Raw genomic sequence first — 20,874 nt, forward strand, 5'->3', positions numbered from 1 at the left:
GACGCTGGACAACGCAAACGAGACGATAGAGGGCTCACACCAACTTTGAAGGAAAATGTCGTCTGCTCATATCTGTACAAGAAATTAGTGATTGAATTACAATTTAAAATACCATCTCCAAATTTGAGATGAAAAACAAATAACCAAGCAACCAGAACGCTTGATGCCAAAGGAAATTTTAAGCACATTTCTCTTATTTATTTTTGTACACATATAAGATAAAATATTGCTTGACATTTCCATTAAAGTAAAAGAAAACTAACCTAAACTAGCAAGTCATGCGAGTGACATCAACCAATCACATTACTGTTTGATGTCGGTCACTATGAAATGACTCCAAAAATAAAATAGGGGAAATGACAAAATGTCACTGCTGCATGCTTTGAAATTAAATACAAAGGGAAAATAGAAACACAATGCATCACAACATTTCTCCTAAAATTAATTTTAACAATACAATTAAAGGCACTTGTGTATCACAGTAACTATGCATTTACGTTGGTACAAATTTGATTGTCTTCTATTGTTGAAGTCTAACTCTTTATCTCCAAACTATCCAACAGAAACCATTATTTTCTCCTTGCTGTCTTCCAACCTGTCCAAAGCATCACGTCTAACTTTGTACAAAATTTGGCTGATGTCTGTTATTGGAATAATTCGAACTCTGTGACAAGTTCTGCACTGAAATGATGATGGGACAGATCTTAAATTGATGATTAGGAAAACACTTCTGTTTTTGAACCTTCCTGCAAGCAATTACCTCCCCCCCCAAAAAAAAAATCCATCAAATTTCGATCAGATTAGAGGGAGACTGTCACATCAATCAGCTCACACTCCAAACAGAATGGTATCTGAGTACATGAGATGAAAACGAACATGGGCTCGACTAAGTTTTTTTTTTCCCGTTGCACAAAAAAGGCCACAGTGATAATTTGTATAAAATTTGAATAAAAGCGATGATCAATGCGGCCAACAGAGGGCAGTGTTAAATGAAGTTCTTTTTACACTAATCTTTTGGCAACAATTAGTATTATTATTTGAGGCTTGAGCAGGCATTGTTTAGATATGTGCATAAACAAAAGTTTGACAAACCCTTCCAAAAAAGGGTTATTTACACAGAGCTCTGCTTTTGCCATATTGATATCAATTCCTGGAAAAATAATGTCTGTATTCATATATATTAGTTTCTAAATTAGCCAGTTCATCAAGGTTAATTAATGAAATTTGCATTATAAACACACACTTTGATTGTTATTATAATTATCCTCTGGTTTTTTGCACCTACCAGATAGAAAACACTGTACAAATCTACAAGAACAGAGACAAGATCGTCATGCTCTATTTCAACCCCCCCCCCAAAAAATGATGCCTCATTTTCTTGAAACAGTTAAAGGGATAAGTTGCCCACCTTCCATAAATGCCATCATCCACAAATTGTACCTGGCATGCACTAGAGTTTGAGCAAACTGCACACCATTCCAAGCAGAAGAAAACAGCATTTTGATCTTAGTTTAATCAATGACACGATGTGTGAGCCATAATAGAACATTCCGCGCAACGATGTCGTGCAAATGAACAAGTTTAAAAATTAGATCAGTGTCATTCAATTAAACTGTGGTTGTTTCGAGGAAAAGACAAACTTTAAATGCTGCAAAACATTTCTGCCAGTGCACTGTGTGACTTCTGTCTCCCGTGAATTTGGTCCAAGAAGCAAACGCCTAAGATAACAGCCAACAAACTCATATTCAGACCAATGTACCAAGATTAAAGCAACATGCTTTGAGGGGACCAATCAGTGAAGCAAGACACTGCAAGTATATGCTATTAACAACAAACAGACTTTTTAAGACACTTTAAAATAACCCTACATTTGCGAAGATGGTACATTATCTACATTAAAACAGCTTCGTGCCTCACTAGTTAAGCCAATGAAAGACAAACATTTAATACATGACCAGTGATAACACTCCCGAAAATCAAATAAGAAAAAAAAATGTACATTAGGAGTTGGAGATGGAGTTGGAAATGTAACTCTATTGAAACATTCTTCATAAATTAGTTCTAAGGAAAGGAGTTGCACCAAAAAGTAGACAATAAACACAAAGTAAATTTTTTTTTCTCGATATTTTGGGCAGTGTGTCCTCTGGCAGCACAAATTAAGTCAAATTGCTGTCCAAAGGTAGTACCCAGTGCTGAGGGGCCTAGGCCCCCCTGGCGGGAAGCTGCCCCCTCCCATCAGTAAAAAGCATAAGCATGACAACTATATTTTGTTCCTGCGATGTGGCCCCCCTAGCTGAGACCCCCCCTCCTCCCCCTTAATACCTGAAACTGGCGATGGGGCTGGTAGTATCGTCCATAAAAAAATAAAACGATACGAAATCAACAAAAGGGAACATTCTGCTTGGGAGTATAAAGGCAACCATGGTATTCTGCGTCTAGTCGTGGAACTTGACCCAACCAAACTCAATTTCCTGACATTACATCACAGTCCACAGTTCATGACTGAGACGCCAGTGCGGAATGGAATGACAGTTACTGCGTTCGGATCTTGACACTTTGATTTACCAGCTATTTTTAGGCAACTGTGGAGAATGGTGTTCACTTCTACGTTTTACATTTACCAGCTCCTTTCCAGAACCACATGTGCTTTCATGAAGAGTGTTGTGTTTTTTCAATCCCAAAAACATGAACTTCTGCGGTCAGTTATGCGAACGCACGTACGGATAAAAAATACACCAGTTGTATTAAACAGGCATCTTGCAACATTACTTTGGACATAAATTCAGTAAATTCCCCCGTGAATGTTCGACTATATTGGCTTACTGATTTTAAAAACTTTTGGTTTTAACTTTTCACTCTGAGATTAACCTGTGACCTTGGATTAATATTCAACTGCCGCCACATTTATTGGTCTTCTCGCATCCATAAAAGCAATTCCTGTTATGCTTTTCACAAATCAGAGAGATCACTGAACACAACTTCTCTGGAAGGTTTGCTGAAGTCATATGAATTACTGGAGAATCTTCATGGTCACAAAGAAACTCCATTAGGCAAATATTTAACTTTCGTATGTTAATCTTTACAGAAACCTTACAGGAACTTCCTTCAGAACTGCAGGATTTTCCATCACTGATTTTCAAGGAAATTCCCAGGACTTCCATCAGTGCTTGATCTCATTCTGGGTATTTTTCTAGTCCATAACCCTTCTCAACTCCATGGAAATTCCCATAACCATTGCCAGATTTTCCAGCTGCGATTTAGCATCTCTGGGATTTCACTGATCCCCTTCAGACTTTTTCCCCAGTGATAATAAATTCATTTTTCAAGGAAACTCCAGCGAAATGCCTGACTTCCCTTTCCCCCTCCAACAACTCCCAAGGCATTTCCCAAGAACTTCCGTGCCAACAAAACTTCCATAGGAACTTCCTGAAATGACTTCTGTGGCAAAGTCCCAGGCATCCCGTGACAAAGGATCTGGCTTTTTTTCCCATTCCATTAAGCCTACTCGTTCCAATTCCAGCTGGTCATTTGCCATCTCTGGGAGGGGTGCCCGTTGCATGGCTTCATAGCCGGTTCATCCTGAGACTTGTCTGACAGATCCATGCATAATCCGTTGCTGTGCTTCAGTTCCTTCGTCTGTTGAAAAAAAACAACAATTTTTGAGGTTAGACAGCAGTTGTCCAGACAAATTTGAGTCTAACTAACAGGTGTTTAGCTAATTTCAATCCAATCAGAAAGTCGCAACTGAACTCTACTCATCAACAGCTTTCTGTATTTCATTAACCCCTTCTCGGCGGGAATTTCTTTCCGAAAGCAAACTCCAAGAATTCCAACCTCGCTTGGCCACGAAGGCCACCTGCCAAACCGCAGCATGAATTAACCGGTGAAAAGGCTGATTGTTCGGTGGCATGCGACTCTACTCAAGCTTCCACATTCCTGTTGCCTCTTTACAAAGTGGGGACTATTGTGAAGCTAGTTATTATGATGCAAATTCGGTCTTTTCATTTCTGGGCTACACACAAAGACCAATTACCACATACACAAGAGCCAGGGTCTGCCTTCTTTCACCGTGTTAGCTCGAGCATGGGCCGAGAATAATAGCTGAAAAGCGGGCTGAGGATCTCAATTTTTACAGCGTGTCTGAACGCGTCCCGGCGTGAAAGGGTTAACATAAATATGAGCAATCCAAAATGTAGGCTTTGAACACACTTTGCAATGGGTCATGTAAACTATCTGACATTGCTTAGTTTTTGCAAGTCAACACTAGAGTACATTTTCATCTTCATCGAAAATCTTCAGGAATACGGCTCTGTCTCTATCGAACGCATTTCCTGTCTCGCCCCGCAAAATGACAGGGACCATGCCCGGAACTGTGAATTAGCTTGTGTTGTTCCACTCACCTCTGCGTTGTACGCCCACTGCTGGTTACCGCCCTGTGAGTGACAGCTCAGCATCATGATGGGACCGCCTCTGGCCACGTCCAGACAGACGTCGTCATGCCGCAGCTCCTGCAGCCTAGTCATAGCCCAGATCTGCTCAGAGGGAATGCGAGACAAAAAAAACCCCAGTTTCACGGAATGTTCTAATTGTCGACTTGTAAACAGCACTAGCTTTCCCAATGCAACCAATCTGACAGCCTGGTGTTGCTAACTGCATTGTATGTTCGAGCGCACACCTCTGCTTGATAAGCCCCATCGTTCTCACCACCTCAATCTAATCTTCCACAAAATTTTGCTCCACCCACATCATGTCAATTGCTGTAACATGCAGGGTTTTGGAGTACCATGACCAATGCTTGCATAAGGGAAACAATTCAAAAGGTGGACTACGAAAGGTGGCGAAATCTCATAATCACGTCAACCTGAGCCCAAGTATGACTAAAGAAGGAAATCGCTGAATGGTACAATCTAAGAGTGGCAGAGTGAATGAATGAAGCAGTGTTTACTCTTTACATGCAGCTAGCAAAGGAAATGGCTGACAAAGACAAAGTCTTGACCTAATGGAAGGATAACCAAACTTTTCTACACACCCGGGGTGAAATTTGGTGTCACTGAACGTTTACCCCAAATAATGTTTAAATATTGTATGTTGGACTTGTGATTTTCGACCCACCTGGTATCGTAACCTGTATGAGTAACGCTTGTTTGTTTGGAGTTTGGGTTTAGGTGAAGAGGCGTAAAGATAAAAGAATTTGAAATCATACATTTCAAAAGGTATTGGCACTTTTAAAATTTGACATGCTGTCTACCCAGGGTCCAATTTCATGGCGCTGCTTACTGCAGAATTCCGCACTTATGATCTCAATTCTGCGCAAACCACACTAGCAGAAAAATTTGGAGCTCAACTTTTGAGCACAGAATCCTTAGTTACGGGATTAATGCATGCGTACCAGCCAATATTCCTCGTTAACCAGTGAGATACGTTCGCCATAGGCACAGAATTTTCTGCTACGCTGAGCGCCGATTTTTCGCTTGCTGTAAGCAGCGCCATGAAATTGGGCCCAGTACAGTTTTGGTTTGGCAAATATTTAAAGATGTAAAATCAGTTTGGAAGACACATAGGACTGTTCGTTACACATGTGGTCAAACTCACAGGTGAATAATAATAAAAGAAGTTTGCTATAATCAATCATTTCATACATCTAGCAGTAAATTATTTCGGCTACTCTCACACACAGTGAAAACAAATGTATACTACGCATTATTTAACTTGCTAACCGTAGCACCAAAAATTTGCTTAGCAATTAGCATATTTCCCAGTGAACATTACACGGTTGCTACGCTCAGAACAAAAACTGCATGCATGTGCATGGAGACTTCCTTTGTAACATCACTAAATTAGGCAATCATTTCCTCCAGGGTAAGCGTGCCTTTAGCAGTGCTTACTGCCTCCTTGAAATCCACGGTGCCTCTGTAAGCGTCAAAACGTCTGCTTAGCAGCGCCGTGAAAGTTGCTACGCTCAGAACAAAAACTGCATGCATGAGCATGGAGACTTCCTTTGTAACATCACTAAAATAGGCAATTATTTCCTCCAAGGTAAGCATGCCTTTAGCAGTGCTTACTGCCTCCTTGAAATCCACGGAGCCTCTGTAAACATCAAAACGACTGCTTAGCAGCGCCGTGAAATTGGGTTCTGGTGATGGAAACTGCGCAACGTGGTTTGCTTGGCTTGAGAAAGTGCAAGGCATTATGGGTGAATATTTACTCTATCCTCCTTTTTTTTCCGCCGGGGCTTACCTGGTTTCCTCCCTGTCCATGGCAACCGAACAGGCCCACTTTGTGGCCGCTTTCCTTCATCATGGTGTCCAGGCATTTGTTGTTTTGCATGTTTCGAATCTGTAAAGAGACAAACAAAAAGTGCAACAGTAACAAAAATACGCCGGGGTGGAGGACAGTTTTGAGCTGAGCACGTAGATTTCCACAGACTCAACGCTCTTGCTGACGTGAAGAAACAAACTTCTCACAGGACGCCGTGTTAATCCGAATTCCCTATTTAAATGAAAACATTGTGTTTTGGCTGTAAAATGTTTTACAAAGTGCTTGAAGTTTAATGACTGCATGGTAAGGCTGCACAAGTAAGAACAAGTAAGAGGTCGAATCCCTTCTATGTTAGTCGCATTTTCTTTTATTTGGGTAAGAAAGCTTGTAATTCAAAGTCTAGGGTGACTCCAGGCAGTATCAGCAAAATGTGGATTCAAATCCCACCTAAGTTAATTATTATTACCATAATTAACCAACTATCTCCCTCAAGAATTTGTAATCCACTGGCCAGAAGGACTCCATGCTGTAACAGAGACACTGTGGGTTCGAATCCAACTCAAGTCCCGTCTTATCGGCATCACTGGCCACCTACCTTTCCTATGGATTTGTAATCCTCTGGTTAGAATGATTCAAGGCTGTCACAGAGACATTGTCGGTTCGAATCCAACTCAAGTCCCGTCTTATCAGCATCACTGTCCACCTACCTTTCCTATGGATTTGCAATCCTCTGGTTAGAATGACTCAAGGCTGTAACAGAGACACTGTGGGTTCGAATCCTAACCGAATCACATCTTATCAGCATCACCGGCCACCTACCTCTCCCATGGACTTGTAATCCACCGGCCAGGAAGACTCCGGGTAGATGTTCTCCAGGTACCACTTGAAGCTCTTGCAGTTCAGCCGTTTCCTCAGGTCCAGTCGCTCCGTCAAGTCCCCTGGGTCTGTCTTGGCCACCACAGGCGAGATGCGGTAGTAGAAGTTCTTGTAGTCGTCCAGCCAGACCTCGGCCAGCCGCTTGTTGTTGCGGTTGACGTAGTTGGTGCCCGGCGGGAAGTGGTAAGGCGACTTCTTGCGGAAGACATGGCCCACGTGGGAGCAGGGGACGAACTCAAGCTTGCCGCCGCACATCCATAACTACAAAGAAAGTGGTGGGGAGGAATCCAACAACTCTAGGATTTTCAACAATTTCACAAATTTTGCTTCAGGGCTAATTCTGTTATATTAACTCTTCTTATTAGGAGTACAATTTTGAAAGAGGAAATTTCAAGCTTTTCAAACTCTCGTTCTGCCATGAAATAACGCCGTAAGATGTGTCACAAACCCGTCACTTTTATTTTGGTCAATGTTTCATCCCAGTTGTCATCAGTCCACAATTAGCAGTAAATTACCACAATATAATATCACAGTTTTTTTTTACAATGAGCTAGCATTGTATTATATTCTCAACAGAGGGCGCCAAACACATTCAAACAATAGAAAGATGAACATGAGCACATAGGGTGTATGTGAATAGCCTGTGCATCCAATTAAGTCATTTGTGCCATTCTGTAAAAAGCATGCACTGTCACCATTGACCACCAATATGGCTACCACACAGGAGTCATGCAAACCCTCAGCATACAACATAAGAACATAAACACAACTCCATAAGGACAAGCATTATCTTACCTTGAAGGAGAGCTCTAGGTTCTCCCCACCCCAGATGTTGAAGCCGGGATCGTACATACCAAGCTCCTCGAAATAGCTCTTATCGATGGCAAACAATCCGCCTGCCATTGTAGGCGATCTGAAGAATAATAACAAACGGCATGTTGTGAACGCAACTGTGTACTGGTCTTCAGTAAGCTGGATTATAGATACCCAATTACACAATTTAGTTTCCCTTTCACTTCTGTTCATTTCAGTGTTTTCATGTTTAGAAATGAGGTTTTAATGAAGGCATCAACAGAAGCGGTAAAGCTGTTAGCAACAGCAGAGAATTGAACAGGCTTGTTCAAACTCGGTAAGGATAGCAAGAATTTATGCATGGTTCACGCGAAGACCTACACTGTGGTCTGATCCAGTCACACTGGATCGTGAGGTTGCTCATATTTCAGCAAGTTCCATACTTAACTGCCCATTTGCAGATAATGCCCAATTAAATCCACTAGAAGATGCCCCAGCTCCAAATCTGCCAAATTGAGAATTAACAGGACAACATCCAACTACTAAAATCTCTTTCCAACTTACTGGACTGGTTCTGTAATGTCCCCTCGCCTGCGTTCCCGCTCCCTGTGGGGGATGGGATACCATTTGAAAAAGAGTGACCAGCCAAAGCCTCCCATCTGCGGATCGTTCCCATGTTGGTATCCAAAGTTCTCGTCGCTGATGACATCAATAACAGGGCACACTGATGTTTTCCTAGAGAAGTGTAATAAAACTGTCACTTTTTAAAACCAGAGAATTACACCTTTTGAAATGGGGGTTAAAAACGGGAGTACACAAGGACAACTCAGATAACATGGGTTTGGTTTTTTCTGGAGAGCTTTTGTGGTTGACACAAAGCTTGACAATTCTACTCTGATCTGAGAGGCCAAATTTCAAAGGAAGCATCGAGTAGTTGCAAGATGCCAAAGCTACTTGTAAAAGAGGGGAAAAAAATGTAAAAATTGGAAGAGCACTTTGGTGCTTGCTAATCTTTGACAAATATTGAACGGACAGAGAGGCAGTGACCAGACCACCATAATCTGGTGCACTCCTGCCATACGTTTCAGTGCTGCTCCTTTTCTTGTCAGCAATCTCAATTAACATCAACGGGCACCAAGGAATTTGCCCCCCAAGGAACCTTAAGTAAGTAACATGCCATTTATCCAAGCATCCCAGAACTGGCCTCTCTTACCATCACAGTCATGCAGCATCTCCATGGCAACCTCATCCAACCCATGACAACTGCATCGTCTACATGAAAGTTTCTTCAGTTTACCTCCACTATTCTCTTTGATTCAAATTCACCGTCCAACTGATGAGCAGTGTCATCACCCCTTAATCAACCTAGTTTGGCTCCAACGAGCAATTCAAGAAATCTTCCGGCCACCTGTCCCACCAGACGTACCTGTCAGCGGCTATTCGCGCCAGTAGAGGCTCCAGCCAGCCCTCCGTCGCCTCGCAGTGGGAGTCCAGGAATGTCAGCACATCTCCCTTGGCAACCCCCGCCCCCGTCATGCGGGCACGTATTAGCCCCGATCGCTCTGGCATGCGTACAATGCGTACTGATGTGGGCAGCTTGCCTACGTAGTCATCTAGTTTTTTACCTAAATGCTCTGTGGAGAGACGTCAAAATCACAATCATTTTTCATCAAATGAGTTACTTAACGAATTTTGTTTTTTTGGAGGGGAACCTGTCAAAAATCCTTATACGAACCGTATAGGAACAAAAAAGTTACACATTTCTATTCAAGAGTGACATCCCCTAGTAGCGCGTGAAAATCACCGTGTGTGATCACAGATGTTTGGCACAGGATGTGAAGAGTACGCCTAGCTGATTTCTTTTTTGTTGAAATGCAGTTCTTAATGAGCACTGCGCACCAAGTTGAAACTTTTTTTTGGCACCAGTCTGCCTTTTTTATGTCAGTGTAGACTGGAAATTTTATTAACTCAGACAAAAATTACTAAAAAGAAGAAAATGATAGCAACAAATTTTTTACTGCACCCTGAAAAGAAATGAAAACAAATTCTAATTCTTGGAAGTTCCATCCCAAGTACTGACTTATCTGTTCATCTTTAGTAATGATTTTAATATGAATCATGCATGACTGAGCATGCACAATAAAGCTGGAAGCTGGCTGCAACGTGGAATCAAATTCATCATTTATTACACTTGACCAGCTTCAGGGGGTGGAAACCATAGATACAAACTGTTAATCATGCATGAACAATAAAAAGGACCCTGTACTGATGTTAAAACCATGCAGTGTCTGCCGAAGCCTGACACGGATGCACTGAAATTTCCTTCTTAATTTCCTTCCTACTAAGAACTATCCCTTGATTACTGTACTTCAAAAACAGAGACTATTTGAAAGATTAAAAAAAATAACAAGCACTCGAGCAGTAATTGATTAACTGAGTGAAGTCTTTTTTTAAATAAAGTACTACTTGGTATAATTCAAGTCTACATATAATTTTCAGGTTTATGGCCATTTTGAGGGAATACTTTGTTTTTCAAATCTTTGGCAAATATCAAGGTAACTCTTTTGATCAAGATTTGCTTTGAGAGGCAAAGGAAGAGTTTCAGGTAGCATTCTGTGACAGAAATTTCAAACTTGTAGAATTTCTTGCAGAACACGGAAGCCAATCAGTGAACAGCGCCCCCTATGGGTCATACGCACAGCCAATGAGCGACCGTTACCTTGATCGCTGGCATCGTCCACCAGAATGATTTCGGCCAGCAGATCCGGCGGCGACCGGTTGATAATACTGTGAACATTGCGTAATAACGTGCTCCACGCCTCGTTGTGATACACCAGAATCACGCTGGTCGTGGGTAGATTTTTGGGGTAAACTTTATTGGCGCACCTGCAGAGATAAACGAAAATTAGAACTAGAGTACCTCCAGACAAGTTTTTGTATCTATGAACTCTTACCATCCTACCTATACATATTAAATTTTCAAACCGACACCAAATTTTCAGCATTATGGTACAGTCAGGATGTTATGGTAGACAGTGCTCTTCAACACCCTTTTACTGAAGTATGAAGAATGTACCATTGGTCTATTGAGGATTATGGCAACTTGCCAGTAAGATGGGCTTTAGGAATAATCACCGGAAGTGGTCCTTACATAGAATTTTTCTGGAGATGGGAAGGCATCTTTTTTAAATGTCATTTTCACCACAGCAACAGGATTTCACTAACATAGCAACAAGTAACCAATTTTTGTGCCGTCAACTTCCACAACTCAAAATCTTCACACTTAACCACTAGATAAAAAAATCACCGTCCCCTTTGCCCTTTTCAGTTACATTATCCTGTATTTAAAAAAAAAAAGTAAAACCAAGTCACAATCCGTTCATAGAAATGCTGCCAGTCATACAAACATGTTCCCCTGAAAAATTGAATCGACCCATGCATATTACAAACCGGTGTTTACACGACGTTTATTGAAACAGCTCAGCGCCTAATGCTGGCATTATCCCTGAAGTTTGCTTTTTTTCCGTTCTATAGTGGGACAACAAAGGCAGGATTTCAATAATCAATAGACTGCACATGTTACTCTGGGGGTGGGGACCGACCACGTGTCAAGTCAGATGTGGCATCACCCCCTGGTTTAAATACACACTAATGTGCCACATCACAAGTTGGTTTTTTTCTGCCTGACAGTGTTTGTGTGGAATAAAATCCAAAGGATTTTCCTTCCAATTGGGGAGACATACATTGTACGTTTCCCGTAATCTGTAAACGTGGATAGTTACATCAGGGAAAGGAGGAAAACATCGACCCTAACCAGAAAGAGAACAGGAAATTGTGAGAAAACAAGTAATCTGGCAGGAATCAAACATTCTTGAAGACTCTGAAGCTAATGCATAAATCCGACCTCAGACGATTCAGTCGCACGAGCACTCCAAACTTCTGCCAACATAAAAGCTAAATAAAAATGACTACAATTCCACTCGCCTTTCAGAAAGATTCAGCTAGGGTTGAAATGTCAGGCATTCTATCTTTTTTAAATTAATTCACCCGTTCAACCCTCCTTAGACTAGACCACGCTTAGACAAAAATCGGCATTTTCAACGATGCTAATTCTCACAACATTGCCAAGAGAGAGGGCTTTGTCCTTTTGTCCTTAGTTTCAGCCGTGATTAAGTCGAGATGTTCTGGCTGGGGCATGTAGGGTGAGAACCAATCCCTCATTGTTTATGTTACCCAGGAATGTGCCGATCATGCTGGGGTCAGACACAGCAACCTCTACAGCTGTCTTTAAACCAGTGGCTGAAGACAATGGGGGAGAAGAATGTCATTTAAAGCGGCGGTCTATCATCGTGGCTTCCTCGATGAGGAGAAAAATTAGGGCAGGCCCCGAGAATCTGGGGCTCAGAATAACCAGAAAATGAGGGTATCCTGTTCGAGACTGAGCAAGGGCAAGTTCAGTTCCGGAAAATAAATTGACAGAGATGTTTATTTTTAAAGGAGAGGCTGGTGGGGAGAGGGGTTGTCTTGCTAGGTTAAAAAAGAACAGTTTTATTTTCGTTAGTTTGATATGCTTTGTTTAAATAGAGAATATTGTGGGCATCTTTCAGATTTTATTTCTTCAGATCTGGTACTGACCAAAAATAATTCAGTTCTAAGGGAGTTTCAATTTTTTTAACATACACAATTCACGTAGTATTTAACATGACAAACTAGCAGTGTGATTTTGATTTTTTAATTGAGAAAAATCATAAAATTATGGACAGATGTATACAAAAATAAGGCATGTACTTATGTGTTAATAAGAATACTTAGCATTCCAAGCACAGGCTTGATAAATCTTGATGATCTCTTCTATATGCACCGCTGGATATGACCACATTTTTCTGGACAGGACAAATCACTTTATCAGATGTCACAGTTTAGGTGTATGTGTCATCCAGGACTGAACAGATTACTTGCAGATGGAACAGAGGGACTTTTCCTTTAAAACTTGTTTTGGAAGAGGCAGAGGGCAAAATCCCCAGAGGGTTTACAAGGATAATAGCTATGTGAGTGGGCTGTGAAGAATGTTGTGGGGGGTCGAGGGAACCCCATCAGGGTTTTTATAACTGTGGAAGAACAGCATTCTTAGTTGGGGGAAGTGTTATGCAATGAGTTTGGCACAGGAAAGGATGTTTATGCTGAAGGGGTCAGTGGAGCCAAAAGAGAGCCGCTTAATTGGCTTATGAAGTAAATGGACATTCCATGGAACCTTGTGTTCCCTCCTCTGTGATGGAACCAAACAGGATACAGATAGATTTTGACCATGCACATGCACAGTCCCACATTTGGGATTCGGCCATTTCTTCTTGCTGAGATAAACTCTCACAAGTTCTCAGACATTTTGGGATCTGATATTTTTTTCAGTTGCAAGCTTTCAAATGAGACAAATGGCAAGATTTGATGGGGGAATAACTATCAAAATTTCACCCTTTCTTCTTGTCGGATCGAAAGTTTATTTTTGCATCTGCTGAATATCTGCCCAGTAAAAACAAAAAGCCCATTTCTAGGATTTTGTTGGGGAGAGGGGAATATTTTCAAAACATTTTTACTGACCATGTATGGTCTTTAAAATTAAAGGGGTGAGGCAATAACTTTACATGCTTTTAAAAGAAGGAAGAATTAAATAGATCTCCCAAAAGAAGTACTGTTCTCTCAATCCCTTCCCCCAGGGATATTCCTTTCTGGGGGGGGTATGGTCCTATTTCCCACCCACCCCTACCAAAGCTTAAAACCAACACTGAAGTGGGTTTTATTTCCTTCATTACTCTAGTGGCCTTTGGTTATTAACATAGAAAAGATCTGACTCCAGGCCAAGTCATTACAACTCCCTGTAGTCGGGTTATGGATCTCTAGAGTAGCAAGGGGAGACTGACAATGTACACTGATAAGCCTGCATCCTGCATGTCCCAACCTGTGATGGAACCAATACAACCATGTCCCTGTGACATGGATGACCTGTGGCATTCAGAAGGACTCCATTTGAAGGACCTGTCCTCAGCTGACAAGCACTTCCATAGTTGCTTCACCTCAGCAAGCCCTGAGGCAAAACAGGGGCTCTCAATCTGGCTCACATGACTTGATGATCCCACAGAGCCCCAGTCAGTCGGTTAAAGTTGAAAGTAACTCCATTTTTAGATTTGATTCCCTAATCTGATCTCACTACAACTGCTGCATTACTCCTGGCATTTTAATTAAGACCCACCATCAAAAGAATTAACAGCGGCCCCAAGGAAGTGCCGTTTATAATTTCAGTCTCAAAAAAATATTTTTGTAGAACTTACCTCCCATTTTGTGGGACTGTGGTCGGGCCAAACAAAAAAATAGTTGTTTCCTATTACACCGAAAAATAAATTAAAGTGGTTGGTCGAGGGTAAAATGGGCTTTTTTTACTCTTTAATTTTTATAGCCCAAAAAATTAGGGTCGGATGACGGTCTTTCTTTGGGGGGTGTGTATATTTGTAACAGGTACTAAGTCAGTGTCAGATTAACACTGTACATGTGCTTGTCAATATTACGTATCAGCTCTGTGATTGAGCAGTAAAGCAGCTGGTTGTTGAAATACAAGCACACAAGAGCCGTCCATCTCATGAAAAAACAAATTAAAATAATACAATGTACAGGACCATGTGCACAAAATTTGGCTCGGGGCAAGGCCCCAGAAGTTTTTATACTTTATTGATTTGTCAAATAAAACGATATAGGTTCTGTGTGATTTTGTAGGTTGGGTCGGGTAACCGGAAACACAGCTAATCTTTCTTTGTCCTTATGATGTAGGCATATATTAGTAAAACTTTCAAATTTTGTGTGAAAATGTGCCCAATCAGACTTTCAGAATAAAGATGGGGCCTACTTGAAGAGGACAGACAGTTTATAGAGTTCTGTGTCGCTCAGAGGAGAACTAGTTAGCTTATCATTTTGGAGAATAACAATTGTTTGTCATCAGTGGAATACTACACAGCAAATTATACACTATGTCAGTCTCCAAACCATTTGTAAATAATTCAACAGATTCTTTGCTGCCGCTCTGGTGCCTCATCTTATTTTACATGTGTCAGCTGCAAATCCATCAACCAGGCCTCGGTAAGTCATCAACTTATTAACTCTTTTTTTGTCCGCAAAATGTCTACAATCCTGCTAAATCCTCTACAGTGCAGGAAACCAACGGCACATCCTTTGTACTTTGGGGTCATAGTGGCTGGGATCTGCCATTCATAATCCTTCCAAATCTCCTGTGAATTTGGGACAAATCTGAGAGGGTTAAAGTTGACACAAATTGTGGTTTTTTTTTTTGGGGGGGGGGAAATGGTATCGAATTCTTACCCGCGGGGACGGACGTCTGGGAGTGACCGGTTAACCGATACTCTATCGCTGGCCATGAGGTTGAACTCGTTGATTCTGAATAGCCTCTCTGCCTCGGCCTTGTTCTCCGGCTCAATGATGACTGGCTTGCCCATCTCCCCTGGACCGTCTGAGTTAAACTGCCGAGGCACCTCTGTTGGTTTGAGAGACGAATTGATAATGGTGTCAAGGAGATGATTCTGGTTTAAGTTCTATTCCTTTCATAATATAAGTTTTCAAAAATAGATGTTGATTTCCACTGTCCGTTCACATGAACCAATTTGTCTTCTAAATCCGTGTAATAATATGCCCTCCATTTCAATGCCAAATCATCCCTAACCTTATCTTGATTCTGTATCACCATTTGGGAGGGGAGGGTTACCATGTTCTAAAACTACACATGACATGATTGGATCCCAAGAACTCAACAATAATTCAACAATTTATAGGCCAAGACCTCCATATCACACTTCTCCACAAGTTGTTACTTGCAGCGGGGTCAGGTGCTGTGGCACACTGGAAGTTACTGTGCCACACAACCACGTAAGACATGTACAGGGTATGGTGGTGGGCCCTTCATTCAAATGTAATCCAAGTTGCATCTCGTACCATACATCAAATATCCCGTGACTGTGCTGGTGACAGACTACTGGGCATTTCAACACAGTTTACTGCATTGGGTGTCCGGAAACCGGCCCCACAGCACAGGAGTTTGTTCACTTGCCAAGTGACTTCATACCAATATTGGACCCCACCCACATGACCCAAATAATCGGAGGTTGTATTGGAATGTACGTGTACGTCTAGTGGACTCAAATAAAGACTCATTTTTTCAGATATATGTGACCGGTCCTGACAAAACCCGACGCTTACTATTTCCCATGACACAGTGTGGTTCTACAAAATTTAAAACATTGCATCAGGGAACAAATGGGAAATTTCACCATCAATGAGATGTGTGAAGTTTCAAGTTCAAACCCCCTTTGGCCAACAATGCAGTTTTCATGGGAACAATTTTCTACAAATCATTAAATTGGTTTGTTGACTGTTAAAGGTCATTTTTCTCCATTTCAATTGGAATTTCAAGATCCAGATCTTGGTCAGATTTTATCCGAACTTCTTCAAATACACGTCAAGGGAAAGTTTGTCTGAAATTTTGCCCCAAGTCTTGGGTTTTACTAGAACTGTTGACATATTTTTCTACTTTCTTCAGACCTACACAGAGAAGTTCACTTTTAACGATGCACTGATGGAAATATTTTAGGCAGCCTTATTTACTTTCCCAGTTTCAAATCAACTTCCCTGTGTTATAAACACTTGTACCACAGCAAATTGGTCTTTCATGACAAATGTTTCCATTCTTTGTGCCAACCTGTGGCAACATTGTCTGGCAAATTCAATGACACCCCCCCTCATATGGCACATCATAAATCTGTCTCCGCCTTTAAAAGCTCTACTCCCATGCAGATCCACCAAACCAATACAATCCATCCTTTGGCATGAAATGTTTACATTTGGCATTTATGTACAGAAAGAATCGGACCTCCGCCCTCACTTGCAGAAATAAACAAATTGGCCCAATTGGGTACGTGTAAGCATACAGTTGCTGACCCGATAATCAATTATGAAAAAAATGGTTCTTTGTGAGTTTCCTGACCACCGGGGTTATACTTTCTGAGGCTAAGCTTTCTGCCACATCACTGCTGGCCAATATTCAGACTTAGAATAGAGGCTGAGCTTCAAACAAATCTCAACTTAGTAATTTTGCACAATTAATACACTCGGGACAAACTGGGAGAATTTGACTAAAAGGAAAACATTGGGACAAACCTGAAGTTTTTGCCTAGTGTGACCAACGACCAACAAGATTTTGAGATGCACTGCTGGCAAAAACAATCTGTACTTCTTCTTTTTTTTTTTTCTTTTGAGGCTTGGAAAACAGATAAGGTGGTACCAGGGGTTAAATACAAAGCTGTTCACTGAGGCTTTCTGCGACTTCAAAATATTCCAAATTTTATTGAGTATTATTAGTATTCTCTGCTTCCCTGCACCGTACATCGACACTTCTGTATGTACGTGAATAAATGAAAAGAAAAACTGAAACAAACAGCATCTCCAAAGTGTTGATTTTTGCCGAAGGCTCTGTCACCTGTATGAATTGTAATTGTAAATGTTTAATGCGCATCTTGACACACGCATGACTGCAAGGAGAATTTTTATATTGACGGTAGGAATATTCCGAGGAATTCCTGACACGTGTTAACCACCTGAATTTTTGCATCTTAAATGACTCGTCTCAGCCAGCACTGAGTAACTCCAGAATACTAATAAAAAACCCTGACGATGCATGGCAGCAGTTGAGGAAACTAATATTCAGCGACCCCAATTCATGCACGAATGTATCGGATTGAACGGGACCAGGATATGGATTTCCATAATTCATGGTCAGCACTGCAAGAAATCCGACACTTTGAAAAAAAAATCCAACCCATTCCTTTCCGTTTGACACAACTATTTGTCTACCAAATGGGACTCACAGAAGCCATGTTGCCAGGGGCAGAAATTAGAGTCATTTGTCGTGTTTCAAATTACAGATCTTTAGAAAATCTACATAAAATAAGAAAACCACACACGCTTGCGTTTTTGCAAAATATAAATGAAGACCAGCAAAGGGAAACCAATGCAGGAAGTTGTTCTTACACATGTATGTAGGGTCTACTATATTGATCCTAGATATAATCCCACCAAGTAAATACCCTCTGGGCATTTTTTTTTCCTGAGAAGCTTCCTGACTCCTGTAAAAATTGTCCATTCAGCAGGATATCGTGGTGTTTGCGTTTTTCTTCTTGGGGTACATGGCTCACATGTTGCAAGCAAGTAAACATGGCTGGGTTTTAACTTTCAGAAATCTGCAAGAAACTCCTTACCCAAATTCCCTGATCGGGCTTTAAACTGGAGTAATGGGCACTTTGCAGCACCAATCGGGGATTAAATTAGCGCTGTACGAGTCAACCACCTACCTATTTGTTTTCTTTCTTCAGGCCTGCGTTTCATGAAATCGTTCGCCCTCTCTATGATCCGTTGAAACGGCCCCTGTTTATTCTCGTTATCTTGCTTAGCACAGCTGGGCCCGATGCAAGGCGCGGTGTAGTATAACAACAGTCCAAAGTCAATAAGAATCCATACTAGGGATGTCGCGATGATGATTTTACACTGCCGGCGTTTGGGCAACATGTTGTCGACAAAAGTTCCAAGATTGCAGCTGCTAAAATAAAAAAGTAAGTAGGAATCGGTAGAAAAACCTGCGCTCCCAAGACACAAGCGGAGTTATATTGTGATGGCCCGTCAAAATTACTGACAGAGGATGTGCATGAGGAGTCCAATTCTCGCTTCTCTTCTGCCTTGTGGGGGTTGGCTCCAGTTGCTCCGAGTGCTGAGCTTTGAGGTAGGGGTGTGGCTCAGTTCACTTCCTGGAAAAAACATGCAGAAACCAAAGCGATGCCACTGTCCGTCAAAATTGATTCACCTTGGAGGAATTAGGCTTGCAAAACATCGAACCGTATAAATTCACAAGAGGAACCAATGGAAGAGTATTCAGAAATGTTTAGGCCTAGAGGGGGTAAAAGGGTCATTATGAATGTACAGGTGTATAGATGATGCTGATAGACTTAATAAATTTCCTTCATCCAGTTAAGTTCTCCCTAGGGGTATTAACCATGTTGACAAATATCCCCCAAGAACTGTGGGTTTCGACTTCTACCACACTCCCAACAGCGGACGCCAAACCCCACAGTTCTGGGGGTAGGCCTAGTTTACAAAATCATAATCATCAGCATTTGTTACTGAAGTTATGGAGAGCCTCATCTGTCTGGTAATTTGTATACCACTCTCTCCCACTACCTCACTTGTTTTTTTGGCGTTCATTTCCTTTAGCACCCTGTTCCTATGATAAGGAAACCAAAGTCCACTTTCTCAGACTAACATTTTGACCTTAAGAAACCATTACTTAATCCTGAAAAGCCTAGGTTAGGTAAATTTTTACAATATTTATTCAAGAAAAACCACAAATTTCTAACCTCAGTTTGGCAAAAGATAACTGCTCTGTCAAATCACAGAATCCTGCCATTTTGTTTCTCATCTGGTTACCCGAACTCAGGCATTTTGGATTCATCAAAAAAAATCTCCATCCAGGTCAAAGAACCAGACTACATTCGTTAATTTGTCATCATTCATATCTCTTCAGGGCGGTCATGTACATTGCCATTTTACCCCCAAATTTCCCTCAAAACCAAAATCCCTGTTCCCTTTTCTTACTGATATGAAAGAGGACATCACCAACCCTTTTCTTGAAGTTGTTTTGAAAAAGTAGAATTTGTTCCTTTATCATAGGAACAGGGTTCTAAAGGTTATGAACACCTGTTTTTCCCTCTTCCTAAACTTGTAAAAGTAAACTCTCATCCTTTTTTGTGTTAATTTAAACCGTCTGCCCAGGACATATGAACACCTCAACACAAACTTGGCAAATAAACTCTTCTTAATCGAAACTTGTACTGCAAACAGACATATACCAAACAAACCCCATTTCAACGTAAAAACTGCACATGATGGAAGATGATGGAACATTAATGGGGACACAACTGGCAAACGCAAACAAACACATCAATAAATAAGAATATTAAATTTCCAGCGACGTGTAACGTTAGCATAAATAGGCCCACCCATGCCTTCGTGTAACGTCCAATCCATGCGTTTTAACTTTCTTTCCGGTTCAACATGATCAAGTCGTTGGTGAAAAGATCCACAGCTGTCGACATGACTTAAAAGTGGCACAGACATCACTGCAAAGATCATAATAATTTCATGTTCTGAAGAAAATAGATAAACTGAACAGAACTTACAAAGAGCGGCGATGACGACTCTTCCTAGGCATAGACATTGCGGCGCGGCCGCGTTGGCAGCAAACGATCCTCTGCGCCAGTGCTGGTCGCCATTTTGATTTGACACAAAATTGGGTTTGCACGACAATCGTGCCTCCTCTCGAACCGCAAGAGGCGTAGGAATCAGTTCTCTAAAAGTAAGACCAAAATCTACATTGCATTGGCGCTTTGCGTCACACATGATTAAAGTTCACCCATGTTTTCATATCTGATTGATTTTAATATGATTTAAAAATGAAGACTATGGAAGGATTGCACCAAAACTCGAATGTGACTTTTTTTCTATATTTGAGTCTGTAGTCGTTTTCCCCACACATTTAGAGCATAGAGATTCGACACAGAAGTTTTATTTTATGTGGACTCGTCAACACAATGTGCAGTCGTGAACATGTATTGTACATTTACCTTTTGACTGTCAGCGTTGGTACGAGTCAAAGTTTTTTCCCCTATGTGAATTACGCCAACACTTTATTAACAGATAAAAAAGAGAGATCTGTTTCTCAGGTCACAATATCTAATAACTAGATAGGATAAATAGTTCCTTAACCAAAATCTCCTACTTTTTTTCTTGAGTTTTTGGCGAACGTTTACTTTTTCAAGAGACAGATCCATTACGCCCCGCCCCGTTGTG

At 41.2% G+C, this 20,874-nt stretch overlaps 1 protein-coding gene across 2 annotated transcripts; it reads right to left on the bottom strand.

Moving 5' to 3' along the window:
- Positions 1 to 176: 176 nt before the first annotated feature.
- On the bottom strand, positions 177 to 20,362 carry LOC110977514 (polypeptide N-acetylgalactosaminyltransferase 1-like). Of its 2 annotated transcripts, XM_087147684.1 has the most exons (12): positions 20,205 to 20,362; positions 18,327 to 18,776; positions 15,289 to 15,460; positions 10,646 to 10,812; positions 9,353 to 9,560; positions 8,491 to 8,661; positions 7,930 to 8,047; positions 7,078 to 7,395; positions 6,238 to 6,336; positions 5,113 to 5,139; positions 4,401 to 4,532; positions 177 to 3,636 (listed from the first exon to the last, which is right to left on the bottom strand). In XM_087147684.1, exons 2-12 carry the CDS (start codon positions 18,538 to 18,540, stop codon positions 3,502 to 3,504), a joined length of 1,761 nt encoding a protein of 586 aa, XP_087003810.1. In that variant the 5' UTR covers positions 18,541 to 18,776; positions 20,205 to 20,362; the 3' UTR covers positions 177 to 3,501. The 2 variants fall into 2 exon arrangements, with proteins under 2 accessions (XP_087003810.1, XP_022087434.2); XM_022231742.2 differs by lacking the exon at positions 5,113 to 5,139.
- Positions 20,363 to 20,874: the final 512 nt, after the last annotated feature.

This window comes from Acanthaster planci, linkage group LG17, assembly GCF_054643075.1.
Source record: "Acanthaster planci isolate LZ-2023a linkage group LG17, COTS_SCS, whole genome shotgun sequence".
Classification (NCBI taxonomy): Eukaryota; Metazoa; Echinodermata; class Asteroidea; order Valvatida; family Acanthasteridae; genus Acanthaster; species Acanthaster planci.